The sequence below is a fragment of the Notamacropus eugenii genome, chromosome 1, assembly GCF_028372415.1.
Source record: "Notamacropus eugenii isolate mMacEug1 chromosome 1, mMacEug1.pri_v2, whole genome shotgun sequence".
Lineage (NCBI taxonomy): Eukaryota > Metazoa > Chordata > Mammalia > Diprotodontia > Macropodidae > Notamacropus > Notamacropus eugenii.
The window spans coordinates 484,933,865-484,949,075 of NC_092872.1; the positions used below are offsets into that span (position 1 = coordinate 484,933,865).

The 15,211-nt window shown below is 35.9% G+C and overlaps 1 protein-coding gene across 5 annotated transcripts in view; it reads right to left on the reverse strand.

Annotated features, from left to right (window-relative positions):
• The window catches only part of TSC1 (TSC complex subunit 1), a 35,610-nt gene that overhangs the window by 8,613 nt on the left and 11,786 nt on the right, over nt 1-15,211 (reverse strand). For all 5 annotated transcript variants that reach the window (XM_072632789.1, XM_072632792.1, XM_072632791.1 and 2 more), the window contains 15 exons: nt 12,592-12,778; nt 12,118-12,221; nt 10,874-11,026; nt 8,817-8,961; nt 7,625-7,779; nt 7,085-7,158; nt 6,297-6,472; nt 5,432-5,544; nt 4,946-5,057; nt 4,526-4,641; nt 4,202-4,271; nt 3,534-3,638; nt 2,697-3,252; nt 2,018-2,061; nt 1,203-1,369 (listed from right to left, as the gene is read on the reverse strand). In XM_072632789.1, coding sequence (XP_072488890.1) covers nt 1,203-1,369; nt 2,018-2,061; nt 2,697-3,252; nt 3,534-3,638; nt 4,202-4,271; nt 4,526-4,641; nt 4,946-5,057; nt 5,432-5,544; nt 6,297-6,472; nt 7,085-7,158; nt 7,625-7,779; nt 8,817-8,961; nt 10,874-11,026; nt 12,118-12,221; nt 12,592-12,697 — 2,196 coding nt within the window. In that variant the 5' untranslated portion in view covers nt 12,698-12,778. The remainder of the gene's footprint in view (nt 1-1,202; nt 1,370-2,017; nt 2,062-2,696; nt 3,253-3,533; nt 3,639-4,201; nt 4,272-4,525; nt 4,642-4,945; nt 5,058-5,431; nt 5,545-6,296; nt 6,473-7,084; nt 7,159-7,624; nt 7,780-8,816; nt 8,962-10,873; nt 11,027-12,117; nt 12,222-12,591; nt 12,779-15,211) is intronic.

Consider the following 15,211-nt stretch of genomic DNA (forward strand, 5'->3'; position numbering starts at 1 on the left):
CTATGAGTATGAAACTTTTTCAGACTTTTTCAATATGGTGATTAGTTTTGCTAAACTAGATTTTCCTTCCTCTGATTTATTCTTTATTATAAGGAATGGCTCTCTTGGAGGAGGAGAGGGGAGAACACAATGAAAAACATGGGTGATATAAAAACAAAAAGTTTTCTTACTCTGCAGACACTTCATTTAAACAATCATGAATAATCAAAAAAAATTAAGAGTTGCTACTGCTGAGAGATTGCAAACTGCTTATCTTATCTGGTAGCCTCATGTGACCCAATTCACACTTGGAAAGTTTTTAGACAAAATTCTTCAGTAATTATACTTAGATTGAATGTAATTTGCTTCAAGAGACTTCTCAAGGTGATTCTCTTCCAGCTTCTCAAAAAACTCAAAACTACTAGCCAGGTTTGAATCTAAAGCTTTAGGATCAAATACCTTCAAAGATACAGTATCAAGTTAACTAAGATTATAAAGTGGACCATTCCAACTACAAACTTTTCTTTCCCACAAAGAGAAAATCTTATCAAGTATTATACCATCACACTAAGCTTTATAGCATGAAAATAGTTTATTTTTAAGGCATCCTTTTAAGAGGTCATTCTTGCACTCAAAAAAATAAATTTTCACTTTGCAATTTGTCAGTAAACATTTATTAAGTGCCCTCTATGTGCTAGGCACAGGGTTAAGCTTGCAGACTGAAGATCACTACTCTGTCACCCAATAATACAATAAGTGATCTTCAAATGGTAAACATACAAATTTGGAACCATAAGGACCTGGATCCTTTATTTCATTAACGTAAAAAAGCTGAGAAAACTTTCTATTAATGCTGAATGGCAACTATTATGCAACTTGCAGTCTTAGCAAGTTGCCTGTGGCACTGAGAGGAAGATCAACCAACTTTCCCAGGGGTAACAGAGCCCAGTATTGTCAGAGGTAAGACTTACACCCTAAGTTTTTCTGACTTCAAAGCAATCTCTCTATGGACTAAACTTCACTGCTTTCACTGCTTTTTTTTTCCTTTAAGATAAGGACACCAAGGCCTAGAGAAGTGAAATGATTTGCTCCAAATCATGAAACGAATGATTACCCAGCCAAGACTAGAGCCTAGTCGGCTGACTCCTAAACCTCATGCTCTTTCAACCAGCCCGCTGCTACTGCATATTCAGACCAGGCTGGGCACCTGCACAAAGCCTCACCATAGCAGCATTGTGTTCCTCCAGAGCTGTGGCTTTGATCACCTTCCGTAGGAGCCGTCTGTTCCGGAGAGCATGCTGCTGCCTTTTGAAGCGCTCATAGAGTAACTGGTTGTGCAGTAACAGCAATTGGTTCCGAAGGGTGTGAATCTCATCTGAGGGTGGAGAGCCTAAGCCAGGAGTGAAAGGTAGGGAACAAATGCTCGAGCACATTTTTGAACATTTCAATCTTGAGCTAACCATGAAGATTTGGTATACTTTAATGGCAGAGAAGCTTAGGGAACAAAACTAATCACATAATCTTTGGAAACAGCTCATTGGCTACACAGAGCCAGCCAATTCACTGGGTGAGAAGACTTAACTGTTTATCGAATACCTATGTTTCTTCTCTCAAAAAGACTAGCTAGACAAACACAGTCTGCTCTTTTAAGGGTATTTTTTGCCAATGAAGATTACAGTTACAAAATCAAGACTCCTATTCTACTTATCCAGACATCCCATCAGTGTACTCCATGTTTATTCTGTGAAAATTCTCCATATAACTTCTTTCTCCAAGGAAAATTGCAGTGAATATCTGCTATAGCCCATCAACTTTCCTAATGACTGAATTAATGGCACTTACCACATTTCAAAAACAGGAAAGGCCTGCTTTGCAATACTACAGGAACTCACTGCAAGTCTGATGACTGTATTTTAAGTGGTAGAAGTCATCATCACCTTCCTACAATGTACTTCTGTGACAGAATAAGCACACAGAAATATCTGGGGCCTTTTGAGCTGATTATTTTTAGTCTGGGTTTAAAACAAAATAAGTTTACCTCCAAAGTGAGTCCAATCGACAGATTTACTGGGCAAAGACAACCTACAAAGAAAGATTTTACTCAAGTGACTGTTTAGATTGGAAGCTAAAATTAAGTACCTTGTCTTTAACAGACAACTCTCCTGGAACATTTTATTTCATCACTCTGAAGTTCCCCTTTCCCCTTTGAACCATTCCTATTAAGAATTTCCAATCATAACATTTAACTCACTTTTTTTTTTTTTAGAAACTGCCTTATCAAAGAAATAGAAGGGCCTCTTGAGACATAGTAAGGCTTACTGCTTATGAAGAGGTATTCCGTTAGAGATTACTTTTAATTAGTGCTCCTATTGTCTAATTCTAAGCACTGATTAGCCTCAACATCACAATCTGTTTTTCAAATGTCTATAGTAACAGGATGATCAAATATACTGAAATCCATAGACTCAAGACAAAGAAATATGTAATGAAAATCATAATTCAATAAAGTTTAAGGTAATGAGAATGTAATCTATTAGGCCTCTTAGACCTCTAGAAAAGTTAGGCTTGACTTATTTTACATTCTATATCAAATTTCAGCTCATAAAGTCAACTAAGCTTCTCCAAACTTTCACCTACTTTCTGTCCCTCACTCTTGGGTAGAATAAACCCAATAAAGACAACAAAAGGGGGTTTAGAAACAAGTTCAAGTTTCTTACTTGTTCAGTTCCTTTGTATGTGCATCTGCTCCCTGTTGTATTAGCCTATCTAGTACCTCCACTGGGGAAGTAGAGGGCATATAATCTTCCTCTGTGTTTCCTTTCACCTTTTTTAATAGCTCTTCAGTCTTCTTGCTAACAAAATGGTAAGCAGTCTTTGGCAGTGCCATTTCAAAAAGGTGATCATATGGGGGAGATTGTCCACTTCCAAAACCTACTTTTCTCTGAGATGGAATTTTAGGGCTAGGTGTGAAGATGTTTGTCTCCAATGAAGTCTGGTTTTCCCTGTTACCAGCAGGGCTTTCACTGGCACACCCACCGGGCCGATCTATGGGTGTAAAGGCTTGCTTTGGTGTGTCAGGCCCAAGCTTGTCCAGGGAGGAAGTTAAAGGTTCAGTGCTCACACTGGGACCTTGAGTGTTAGAAGATGTTGAATGGGACTTTCTTTGAGAACACGGGAGACTGTCTCGATAGAAAGGAGAGTCAAATCCTCCTCGAGGCACCACAGGCTCAGTATCTGCTGTAGTGATCTCAGAAAGCTCCTTTGATATTGCAGCTAAAAGGAAAAGAGGGAAGAAGAAAACCCAGAGAGTTCAGTGATTGTAAGGCTGGACAGTTTTAGGGCACACACTAAAATGTACCAGTGTTTATGTATGGCTCAAATGGGGAAACTAGTATCAATTTAACCAGTAGAAGACTTGAAACGAAGTGCTTTTCTTCTAAGACAAAATAAGCATGTACTAATATTTAAGCAGCTTTATGGCAGAATAAGGCAATTTAAATTTTACCACCTAAGCAGCACTCACAGTTGACAGACCAGAGTTCCATATGCATTACCTTCTTCCTTATCTTTTTCAACACTATCTTCTTCAGAGTCTAGATCAACTAAAAACCCCGGAAGATCCCTTAAAGTGACAGAACCCTTATTGTCAGATGGTTCTTCTAAAGAAAAACAAACAAATTAGTTTACAAAGATAACAACATTGACAGTTATAAGCCTACTTCCCCAAAAGACAACTTAGGATTTGCTCCAACATCTATCCCACCTGTTTGAGAAAGCTAGAAAATACACTCTAGAGCTAATCTCTCCAGAGCTCCCTCTGCAGACTGCTAAGAACTTTAAAAATTATGTAGCTACATTGTTTTCAAAATTAGTGATTCAACACTAAATGAAATAAACTAGTATAAGTTCTCAAGAGACGTAAGATAAAAGGCATCCATGTAGCTCTGTTCATCAAACTACTTAAAACATTTCATTCTAAGTGCTTGACAATGAAGCTTATTCTAGACAAGGTAGACTTGACTTCTATTAACTTACTATGATGTCCAGGGTCCCTAAAAATTCAATGTTGTGAATTATTTCAAAATTTCATTTGTCTTTCACTTGTCCCACCCCAAACTCCCATCTTTTAACTTCTGGAGCTATGGCTCTAAAGAATCTGATTTGACTCAATGGAGAGAAGATAAGACTGTAAAATCTATCATTGCTGAATAATAAATCTTACCTAATCCTCTATCATTAGAAAGGTGGGGTTGTCTGTGTAGACATGGTCTCACAGAATCCTGTCTGTCCTCCTAAAAAAAGGCATTTTCAACAGAGAATAAGTTTATGTATACATTCACCGATGTTTTGAGAGAAAAATCCATAATTACGCCATATAATTAGGTAGAGAATTTAAAGATTAGCCCAGCTACCCTGACTCAAAACTGACACAATATCAGGCCAAAGTCATATTTGGTATAATTAGGCTTTATAAAATCAAGTTAAAAGCAACTCCTCATGATTAGGCAGGAGAAAAAGATGGCAGCTAGGCAAGCCTGGCATTTACCTTCTTGGGGGGCATGACTATAGCCTGAGGGGGTGAAATGTGCACGTAGTCATCTGAATGGCAGGGAGGAGGAGGAGGGGAGGTTGCTGGTGTTCCCAAAGGAGTTCCTTTCCCACCTGATCAAAAGATAAGCATGGAGGAGTTATGAATCCTTTGCTAAATTACTTATGTGAACTTCTAATTATTTGTAGCTTCAACTATTACCCCACAGATAAACTTTTATAATTCAATTCTTCTTTTGGGAATGCCTGTCAGCAGTCATCACATTTGGAAGTTCAGTTTACATGCTTTGAAAACCCCAGTAGCTTGCTTTACCAATGTCTAGAGATTCACTTCTCAAATCTGCAGCAAAGCTAAGCATATTAGATATTTATCAAGTTAATTTTTACTAACTTATAGAAAAGTCTCAGATATACATACCAGATGTACCAAAGACTTTGCTATAAGGGTGTGACAGCTCAGGTGGGACATTTCCAGGTGAGGTGGGAGGAGTGGTCATACCACAGACTGCAGAGGGGCTCCATATGGTAGCCTAGAAAATTAGTAATATTAGATAACTACAGTGAAGAAGTAGCAAATCCGAAGGTACTACATGTCTATTGTGTGTTTATTAAAACATTGTCTGTTCTTTTTAATAGCATCAGGTAAACCTTGACATGAACGAGACAGAGTAGTTAAAATTCAAAAGGCATATTGTACTAAAACAACTCAATCAAAGTAGCATTGTATTTGGTGGATCTTTAATTGCCCAACCTTAACAAAAGGAGCAAGAGCAAAATTAGATATTAATACCATGGATCTTAAGAATAATTTCTGATATCAGTGAAATATTCTATTCACACACTAAACTTCTAACCCAAATGAGCCAGCTTCAACACAAAGAAAGATAGAGAATAGGCACCATACTTGGGACGGCTCAGTTGACAGCCGTGTTGTGGAACTCAGAACCTGAGGTAGCTGCCCTGGCATGTTTAACAACGCCAGCCGAGGAGTGGAATAAGGAGTAGAAGTAGCACTCCCTAAAATGAAAGACATAAATGGGATTAACATCTGGTTTAGGTCACTTTAATTGAACATGGTTCTCTCAAACCATCCAATTCTCTATCTCCAAAAAGATTCTGCTGCCTCATTAGAGGTAGAGTGCTGATATTTTCTGCCTAACATTTAACAAGTTCTTGAAATATATTTTACAAATGGGATTTAGTGATATTCAGTTCAGTTAACCTTCAGGACTCTTCATTATGAGCCTAATGAGGATGGCAGCTTTAATTAGTGTTATGGTATAAACTTATGGTCTAATAAAACTCTTTCTACAGTTATTAATCCTATATTAGGTACACTAATTCCATAGCCAAGTGGATTCTTCTTTATTGTGCATAACTGGATAAAAGTGTTTGGAAAGGAGATATTCCCTTGTGATCAGGAACAAAGCTGTTTGACATTTAAACATATTTTCTTTGAATAGCCAAAGATACTATTCTTGAGTCTGGTGGTATCACTGGTAGTATGCCATATATGGATCAAAATATATTTTTGATTGCATTTTGAAACTTCAATTGAAAATTGAAATTATGAGTGTTACAAAACCATTAACATGGTTAAGTCAAGGGAATAAGGAAGTTGGCTTGAATTAGAAAGCTTTGGGAAGAATGCCCAAGTCTTTGATAGCCCTTACCCCAGAGAAAAAATGAAATTGCCAGTAAGAAGTAAAGTATTTTCTAGAGAAAAAAGTTTTGAAGTAGATAAGTACTAGAGTTCTCTCTCTTTTTACCATAGCTATTCTGTGTGTCAACATAAGGGCTGACGGTGGCATCAGTTGGACGATGATGAAAACGTGTTGAGATCTGCTGAGACACAGAATAGCCGTCTTCGTATGAGGCTTCAGTGGGGTCCAGAGAAATTTTGGCACATTCTATTACAACATCATGAGTTTCTAATCTCTTCCACCTGTAACAAGAGAATTGAAAGTCATGAAATACATGTTCAAACCAACTCAGATTTGGAAACATATTAAGAGCTACATATTTGTTCTGCAAATCTGTCTCTCACTACCTTAAAAAGAACTATATATTAAGTCAATTTCATTTTCAAAAGCCTAGGAAAATATATGAAATATAGTTTTAAAAAGCATGCTCCATTCGATTAGAGTGCACCATAAGACTGCACTTATCAAAGAAGCAAACAGAGACTTGGAAACTCCTAAGCAGCAACACCAGGTGGCAAATCTAAGTCTGATAAAAGCCTGAAGCTTCTCCTAATTCATCCTCAGTTTACTGTGGAAAATGTTAAACATAGGAAACTAGCTAAAATACAGCCTACTTTATTTTTTTAGGTGCATTGTCTACCTTTTTATTCTCCAAATAATAAAGCCTTATTGGGAATAAACATTTTCTTCCTAATGTTCCAAAGTTCTGAGAGAACAGAATAACAATAATACCCTCTAATTAAAAGAAAAACTCATTTCATAAATAACCCAAAGGATTTTATTGCTAGAAAAGCATTCAATCTCTAAAGTACTATTTAAAATGTTTGTTATCAGTCAGCTTAAGTTTCCAATACCTGCGAGGGTCCAGTTCATGGTCCTTGGATCCAGTCACTAATTCTGGATGAATTCGAACATGTTCCATCATTGGCTAAGAGAACAAAGGATCAATAATTCTGATGATTTCATATGAGAAAAAGTTTAATTCTGTGTAGTCAATTCTACAAGAGTCTATAGGTACAGAAGACTTAGACTCTTCTTTAAGCAATAAAGCCCACATACTTCTTTTCCAAAGTATCTCTATCATATGAGTAGAACGCAGATCAAAGCTACATAAAATTTATTTTATCTAAGTAGACCTGAAGTGGTACAGTTGATAGAGTGCTGGGACTGCAGTCAGAAAGACTCATCTTCAAATCCAACCTTAGATACTTACTAGCTGTGTGACTCTGAACAAGTCAGGTAACCCTGTTTGTCTCAGTGACTCATCCGTAAGATGAGCCAAAGAAGAAAATAGCAAGTATCTTTGCCAAGAAAATCCCAAAAATGAGGTCATGAAGAGCAGGACATGACTGAAACAAAATGAACAACAAAAAGACCAGTAAACCATGCTTTACCTTTACCACTTCTTCAAAGGTCTCCAAGTTTTCCTTCATACTGTAGTGAGAACGTAGAAAGGAGACAAAGTTGCAAGGGTACATTCCATAAAGGCGATGAAAAAGAGCATAAACACTGGCATGAAGATGGACGAGATAAATTTCTGTCACATGACCTAAAGAAATTAGACTCCTTAGAAAGTACTAATAGTGGAGCACATGAGAAAAAGCAGATGATACACACATTTGTCAGAAAATCTTGCTGAACCAGGAGTTTTGACTGAAAAGCACCAATTTTAGAGGCACAAACCTAGAACACACAAGATTCTTCCATAAAAAGGGGGAAACTGTACAAAATAATGATTTCCAACTTCAAAAGAATATTCCACTAATAAAAAAAGCTGGCATGATGAGAGCTGCTTTCCACACGTTAGGCTGTGGGGAAAAAAATTCTATTCCAGTATAGGATACTGCAGTATGCAAATTCAAAAATGCTGCACATTCTATCACCACAATGCTAATACCTCACGCTGGAATTGGCAGAAGACTAAGAATTTATCACATGCTCATAAGCTTATGAGTCACTTTGATGGAGTTGTGCTACCTGCAAATATGTAGAAAATTCTCTAGCTCCTAAAACCAGATCCCTGATTAGCACATACCATTTCTCCCCCTGTTCTCTCTACATATACAAATAAATATTTCTTAGCATTAGAAAGGCAAGGTTTCTTCTAAGGGTATCAGCAAGATAGCACACCAAAAAGGCTAAGAGCTGAGTCTCCTGTACGGTAAAAAAAATCTAGAGTAGTCTCAATTAACTCCATTTTGTAATGGCTTAAATTGAGCAACAAGCATTTATTAAGCACCTACTGCTACTACCTACTAAGCATCACACTAAGTGCTAGGGATCAAAAGACAATTTCTGCTCCCAAGTTTGTCTATTACACCTAGTTTAACAACTAAAAAAAAAATTCAGGTATCTTATGCTGTACCAGACTTCCCTTCTGACACTTAACCATTCTGGAAAAAAGAATACTATAAGACAGGAATCTCACAGTTGCTTATCAGATGCGTATCTAAGCTAATTTACAAGAGTATTTTTAAATCACTCAAACTGAGCTCAATAGATGAGAACCCATTTATCTAAAATAACAAGAAAAAAAACTCATCAGCTCCACCTAGTGTCCGATATGCAATTCAACAAGAATCTTACCTGGGTTCTTCAGGCACCATGATGAAAGACGGCCAAAAATATCAAAGAAGTCGTGAAGGTACTGTTTGCCTGACTGTGGAATCATTGGCAGCATGGTTATTAAGACTAACACTCCTGTTGTTAGTATTACTACATCTGTATCAGTCTGCAGAAGGGAAAAGCCAAGTGAGAAAGGTGTAGACAATCTGCCATAAGTAAGATTAGCATCAGCACTACATTTGGTGTAGTGATCACTTGATGAGGATCTAAACTAGTGAGCCTCATACTAGAAGAGCATTCATTACTAGCTTTGAAACTTTTCCTTAAGGATTGGAGATAAACTCAAAAGAGACTCAACATAAATAACTCTTAACAGCTCTATGTTAATCAGTCTGAAGTTCTCATCATACACTTCTATAGTTTTTAGGATGAGTTCACATTACATAGTGAATTTCAATTTCTAACTTCCTAGGACTGACTTATTTATGGCATTCAAATGAAAGCATAAAAAGTTGTTTTTACCAGTAGGTCTTTCCAATGTTACAACAAAACTAGATTATATGTTGTTCTCTTGTTCTCAGGGTTGGCCTACATATCTTAGATCAGTGAAATCCTAAACTATGTAGTAGTACTTTATTCCAAGTTAACTGGTGGTGGCAAATGTTACCACTCATAACCAAGTCATTCATCACTAAAGAAAAAAGTCAGTAAGATCATCTAAGAAAGCAATTAAGAAAGACAAAAAAGTAAATCAGGAGAATAAGGCTACCTCTGACAAAATCTATGGTTTTCTTACATCACCAAATCACTCAGAAACGAATACTATTGAACTGAACACAAAAGAAAAGAAATCAGTTCGGAGTGTCACTGGGTCTCAAATTCAATATGACTACTACATAAGTTATACGCCAAGTAAGTGAAGTTAAATATTCAAGAAACAATGTTAGGCAACAGTATATCAATTCAAGATTAAGGAATCTAATAATCTCTGTCATACTAACGAGTTCTGAATTACATTTCTAAAATCTGTAACTTTTACTCATAAAATCACAGATGCAGAGAACCCAGAGATCCAGAGCTCAGAGATAACTTAGTACCAAGTCTTTATTTTACAAATAAGGAAACTGAGAACCAGAAAGGTTAAGTGATCTGTCCAAGGTCAATAAGAAATGACAAAGTCACGATTCAAACCGGGATCCTCTGACTCCAAATCCATGGCTCCTTTTATTGTACCACAATGTCTCATCTAAAGCCTCTAAAGTCTTCGGTTATCACAAAGGTATTAAAATATGTTTTCCCATAGTACTAAGTTATAAAATGCTTTTTTGTGTATATAAAAAGATATGCTGAAATTCATTAAGTCATGCCATTAATAAATTTGAATAAAAATAAAGTGAGGATAATTAACCAAGTTGTGAATATATAGAAAATACTTTAGTAACGTCTTTTAAACTATTTTATGGCTAGTCCAACAGAGCACCTAGATAAAATGTCATTCATTTTAACAAAAGGGATAAAAAAGATGGACTAACAAGCCAGTTTTTAACAACTTAAAGAATATATAGTTTAGAATAAAAACTGCTTTAAGTTATAAACTTTTGAAAAGAGATAATTAATGTTTTATTGTACTTAGCTAAGAAAATTTAAACATCAAGCATCCACAGTATTCTAAATACCATAAAATTCAATGAGCATAAGATATGTTATACTATATTTGAACAAAATTGCTCAATTTTAAAAAACAGTCTAGCTTAAAATAAAACTATCTTATTTTTGCAGCACTTTATGGTTTACAAAGTGCTTTGTATGCATTTTTATTTCAACTGAATAGTCTCTTGAGATAAGTAAGGTAGATACTGCCTTATTCAGCTGAAGAAACTGAGGCTTAGAGAGGTGAAGAGATTTGCTACACTAGTAAGAGACCTGGGATGAAGATCAAGGTCTGACTGACTCCAGAAGGCTTTCAACTATGATGCATTACCCACTATAATTATTAATGAGCTTACTGGCTCCAAGCTGTTCAGTATTTCAGAGACTAAGCTCATAGAACAAACCATTCAAACTTCCAGAATGCCTACCTTGAGACACTTAAGCAAAGAAGGCAAGAGCGGCGCTTGAGAGAGCTTATGCTTCCATGGGGGTTGCAGTCTTATGACATGCCCCAGTAAGGAGAGGACGGGTAAACGAGTAGCAGCTTTGCCCACATATTCATTAATTTTGTCCATGAGGTGCTAAAAATGGAAAAGACAAAGTTTACTGCATAATTCAGGTAAGAACTAATACATGCAACACCCACAGAAAAGCGCTGATTCGTGCTAGTCGTCTTCAAGTATCTAAATCATTCTAATCTGGTTTTTGATGCAAAAGAAAAAAAAGAGAGAGAGAGTAAGGTTTAAAAGTCTCTTTTCTTTGACCTTAATTTTGGGGACCTAGCTCATATTTTAACCCCAAACAACCATCATGTATCAGAAGAAACAAACTAAAATGACAAGAATTTAATATTTCTGCGGTAAAAACTGATAAAAGTAGCATGTTACTGCAATCCTTTAGAAAATATTATAAAGTTTTCTCACTCTCCAAATCACAAAGTTCCAAGTTCTGTAAATACAAAAAAGTTTTTATATTCTACCAACCAAGGAAAGGGGAAACAGGGATTGATAAGAGTAGAGCCCTCCTTTATTGTCCTATTCTTTGGCACCAGGTTTAACAAATGACTTTCTTATGTAAGACTCTACGCATGCAAAATTATTAAAATGTGAATTTACAAATAGGAAATTTAAGAGATGATTTATTCTTTACAAAAGAATCATAAGATTCCTCGAAATAGTGGTCTTTGGTGCATTCTAAATATGTTTTTGGATAACTTTTTGATTAATTTGTATTAAAGCTATTTCTGCATGTAGTTATATTAGTCACATTTTCACCTATGATAAGCCAAATGTGAAACATTTAGTATACTAAACATAATTATAATAGTAACAACAGCAAACATTTACATAGCACTTACTATATGCCAAGCCCTGTGCTAAGGTACTTAAAAATTATTATCTCACCTGATCCTTACAACAACCCTGGGAGGTAAGTGCTATTAAAATAATCCCTATTTTACAGATAAGGAAACTGAGGCAAACACAGATTAAGTGATTAAGTGGTTAAGTGATTATGTGAAACCAGGGTCACATAGCTGGTAAGGATCAGAGGCTGGATTTGAACTCAGGTCTTCCTGACTCTAGGCCCAGCCTCTATCCACTGTGCTACCTAAAAATTATGTCATTACTTAATAATTTCATCAATATTCTACCATCAAATATCAAGAAGTTACCTTATCATGAGGCTCTTGCAATGTAGTCAGGATGCGCAACACCTGTTGAGAATTGGTTTCCAGGTAATAATCCACCAACGTGTTTACAAGCATAGGACCACGGTCTAAATAAAAGGAAATATGGCTTAAATATGGCTTTTTTTCTTACACATCTTAAATATACTTCATTATCTTCTCTTCCCACTAATGTGAATAAGTAAGTTTTATGAGCAACTGTGGCAAATTATCATGCAAAATTGTGAAATTTATGCTACTTCAATTCAGATCATATAAACCAAACCAATTTCTAGTTTTTTTAAATTCTAAATTGAGCAAGTGCCTAATTGTTTGCCCCCACAGAAGCCATGAATTCTGAATTCAAAAAGATTCTAACTTAGGAAGGAGACTTTAGAGAGGCTATTTTCTCTGGCTTGGCACTAAGACATGAGTCTGGGGAAAAAACAAAAAACTATACTATCCACACTAGCTACTTACCAGAATTGAGGTTCTCTTTAAAGACGGTTGTTATGTCATCTAACACACCCAGTGCAGAGGAATCCAGCATGGAGAGGAGTTCACTAATATTTGCTTGCTGTGCCATTATCTTATATGTATGTGCTCATGCTAGTTTTTGTACACGCATTAAAACTTCCACAGGTTCTTCATTTGTGCCTCTACCAGACTGAGGAAAAAAGAGAAAACCATTCATGTGATAATGGTACCATTGCCTACTAGCTCCTCATTCCCAAATGATTGCTGAAACACAAAACTGGAGCTTATGTGGTATAGGAAGAGAAAAACTACTGATAATCACTTTTTTACATGACACTAGGGTCTATGTGATTTAATTATTATCAATTTTATGACCAAATATTAGTTAGAGTCAATGAAATAACTAGAAAAGATCATCATTGTTAGGATAGTGAATTACTGATGACAGAAATTTACAGATGGGCAAGTTTTCCCTTGGATGGCTAGGTGATACAGTGGATAGAGCACTGGGCCTAGAATCAGGAAGACATCTTCCTGAGTTCAAATCCAACCAGACAATTACTAACTGTGGGACCCTAGGTAAGTCACTTTAACCTGTTTGCCTCAATTTCCTCATTTGTAAAATGAACGCTCTAGTATCTTTGCCAAGAAAACCAAAAAATGGGAGTCACAAAGAGTTTGACACAACTGAAAAATAACTGAACAACTGTACTTGGTTCCCTGTTGGGTTGTTTGTTTTTTTTTACCTCATACTGTACTCCCTTAAACCTTCTTCAGCCATTTCAAAACAAATCTGTTGCTGGCCAAAGGAGACAAGACAATAAGATGGAAAAATTTCAATGCTCACAACTTATCAAAAGTAGAACACAAAAAAGACACATATTATAGTCACTACAAACATCTATAATCATGCCTGCCTGCTTTAATCTTTAAAGCTGTCTGTTTGGTACCAATTATTGTATCCCATATACGTTTGTTAATAATAAAAATATAGCCAGCATATATTGCAATGATTTATTGAATAAGCCAAGAGTAAATGGCTAAAACACCAACCAGCTTCTCTGAACAATAACGCCATTTCATATTCAAAGAGTCAGCTGTAATTAACTACAAGTAATGTAGTATTCCGACGCAATGATGCTAATTCAAGAATCCAAATTCTTTAAGTTCTCAAGCAAAAACCTTGTGGCACTCATTGGTTTGTTCCTCTGAATCTGGAGCTTAGAAGGCAGAAAGTCAATTAAAATATTTAGATGTGTTCTTGACTCCAAATCAAAATATGGGAAGAAAACTTAAGCCAACCCAGAAAAATGATCACAAAGTCATGTCACAACTCAGACAATCAATTCTATAAGACTCAATTGCAGAATCGGTTCTAAAAAAGCAATAACTCCAATAGAGTACACAAGACTTACATAACTTCTAGGCCACTCATTTCTATTCTGAAATGTTACACTGGAGACTTGGAAAGATTGCCAAAAAGACTTAATTCAGGAGCCAAGGAAAAATATCTTACTCAAGTCATCTAGAAATTTTTGAAATGGAAACTTATTTCTGCTTTCATCAAAACAAGCACTTGGATGAAGCAGGAAGAGGTCAGTTTTTAATTTTTAAAGATCTACAAACTTAGAAACAAGCTGGGTAGTCCAAGTCAGTTAGTCTTGACTGTAGTAAGCAAGAAAACTGGATGCTTGCCATCTTTCTGTTGGGTTTACTGAGGTTTTTCTGTGCTTTAGGACTGAATATATTCAGAAGAACAAAACAGACAGCATTTCCTTTTAATTTCACATACAAAAAAAACCCCTCAAATCTAATTTAAGAACTATAGAATTACAAAATTAAGTCAATGACAGCAAGTCAATATGCACCATCAAATCCAGGAACCATAGCACTAACTGGAAAATAATCCTGAGACTTATCCAAAAAAGAAACAATCTCATCACCTCAACATTAAATCTTGAGGGATCAGCATTTATAGGACTGCCAAAAAATTATCCTAGTCTTCAAATTTTCCAAGGCATAAATTCCTAAATTTTATGAATCTATGATTCCAAATACTACAAACATGGATTTACATTACTGAATTCCCCAGACCCTTTTTGGGTTTGGTCCCAATTCTGCATACTCAGTTACTAAGTTAAAAGTAGATCATCTATTGAGCGTATCAATAAAGTACACAAAGACAGCCAATAAAACTTAAGTCCAAAATATTTAGAGTATAGTAACCAAGGGAAAAGGTGGATTTTCTTTTTTGCTTTAATAAAAAAAAAACTAGTATAAAAATCAGCTGCATTTTCCTTTGAAATCAAGAGCATACAATATTTTAAAAAGTTGACTGATAAATGCCCTGGTCACACAAGAATCTGAGATTCACAGATAACACAAAAAAGCCTGGGGCTTTAAGGGCTCTAAACTTAAAACCTAATGATACAGACTTGAAAGATTTTAAAGCTGAAAGGGACCTTATAGGTCTCATAATCCAAAGCCTTTATTTCACTAGATGAGGAAAGTGAGATCCAATTACAGAAGAGACAAAGCAGGAAAAGCAAGGTCTTTTGACTCTAAACAGAATGCCCATTCTGTTAAACCCTACAAACAACAATAAATACTCATTTTTATAACA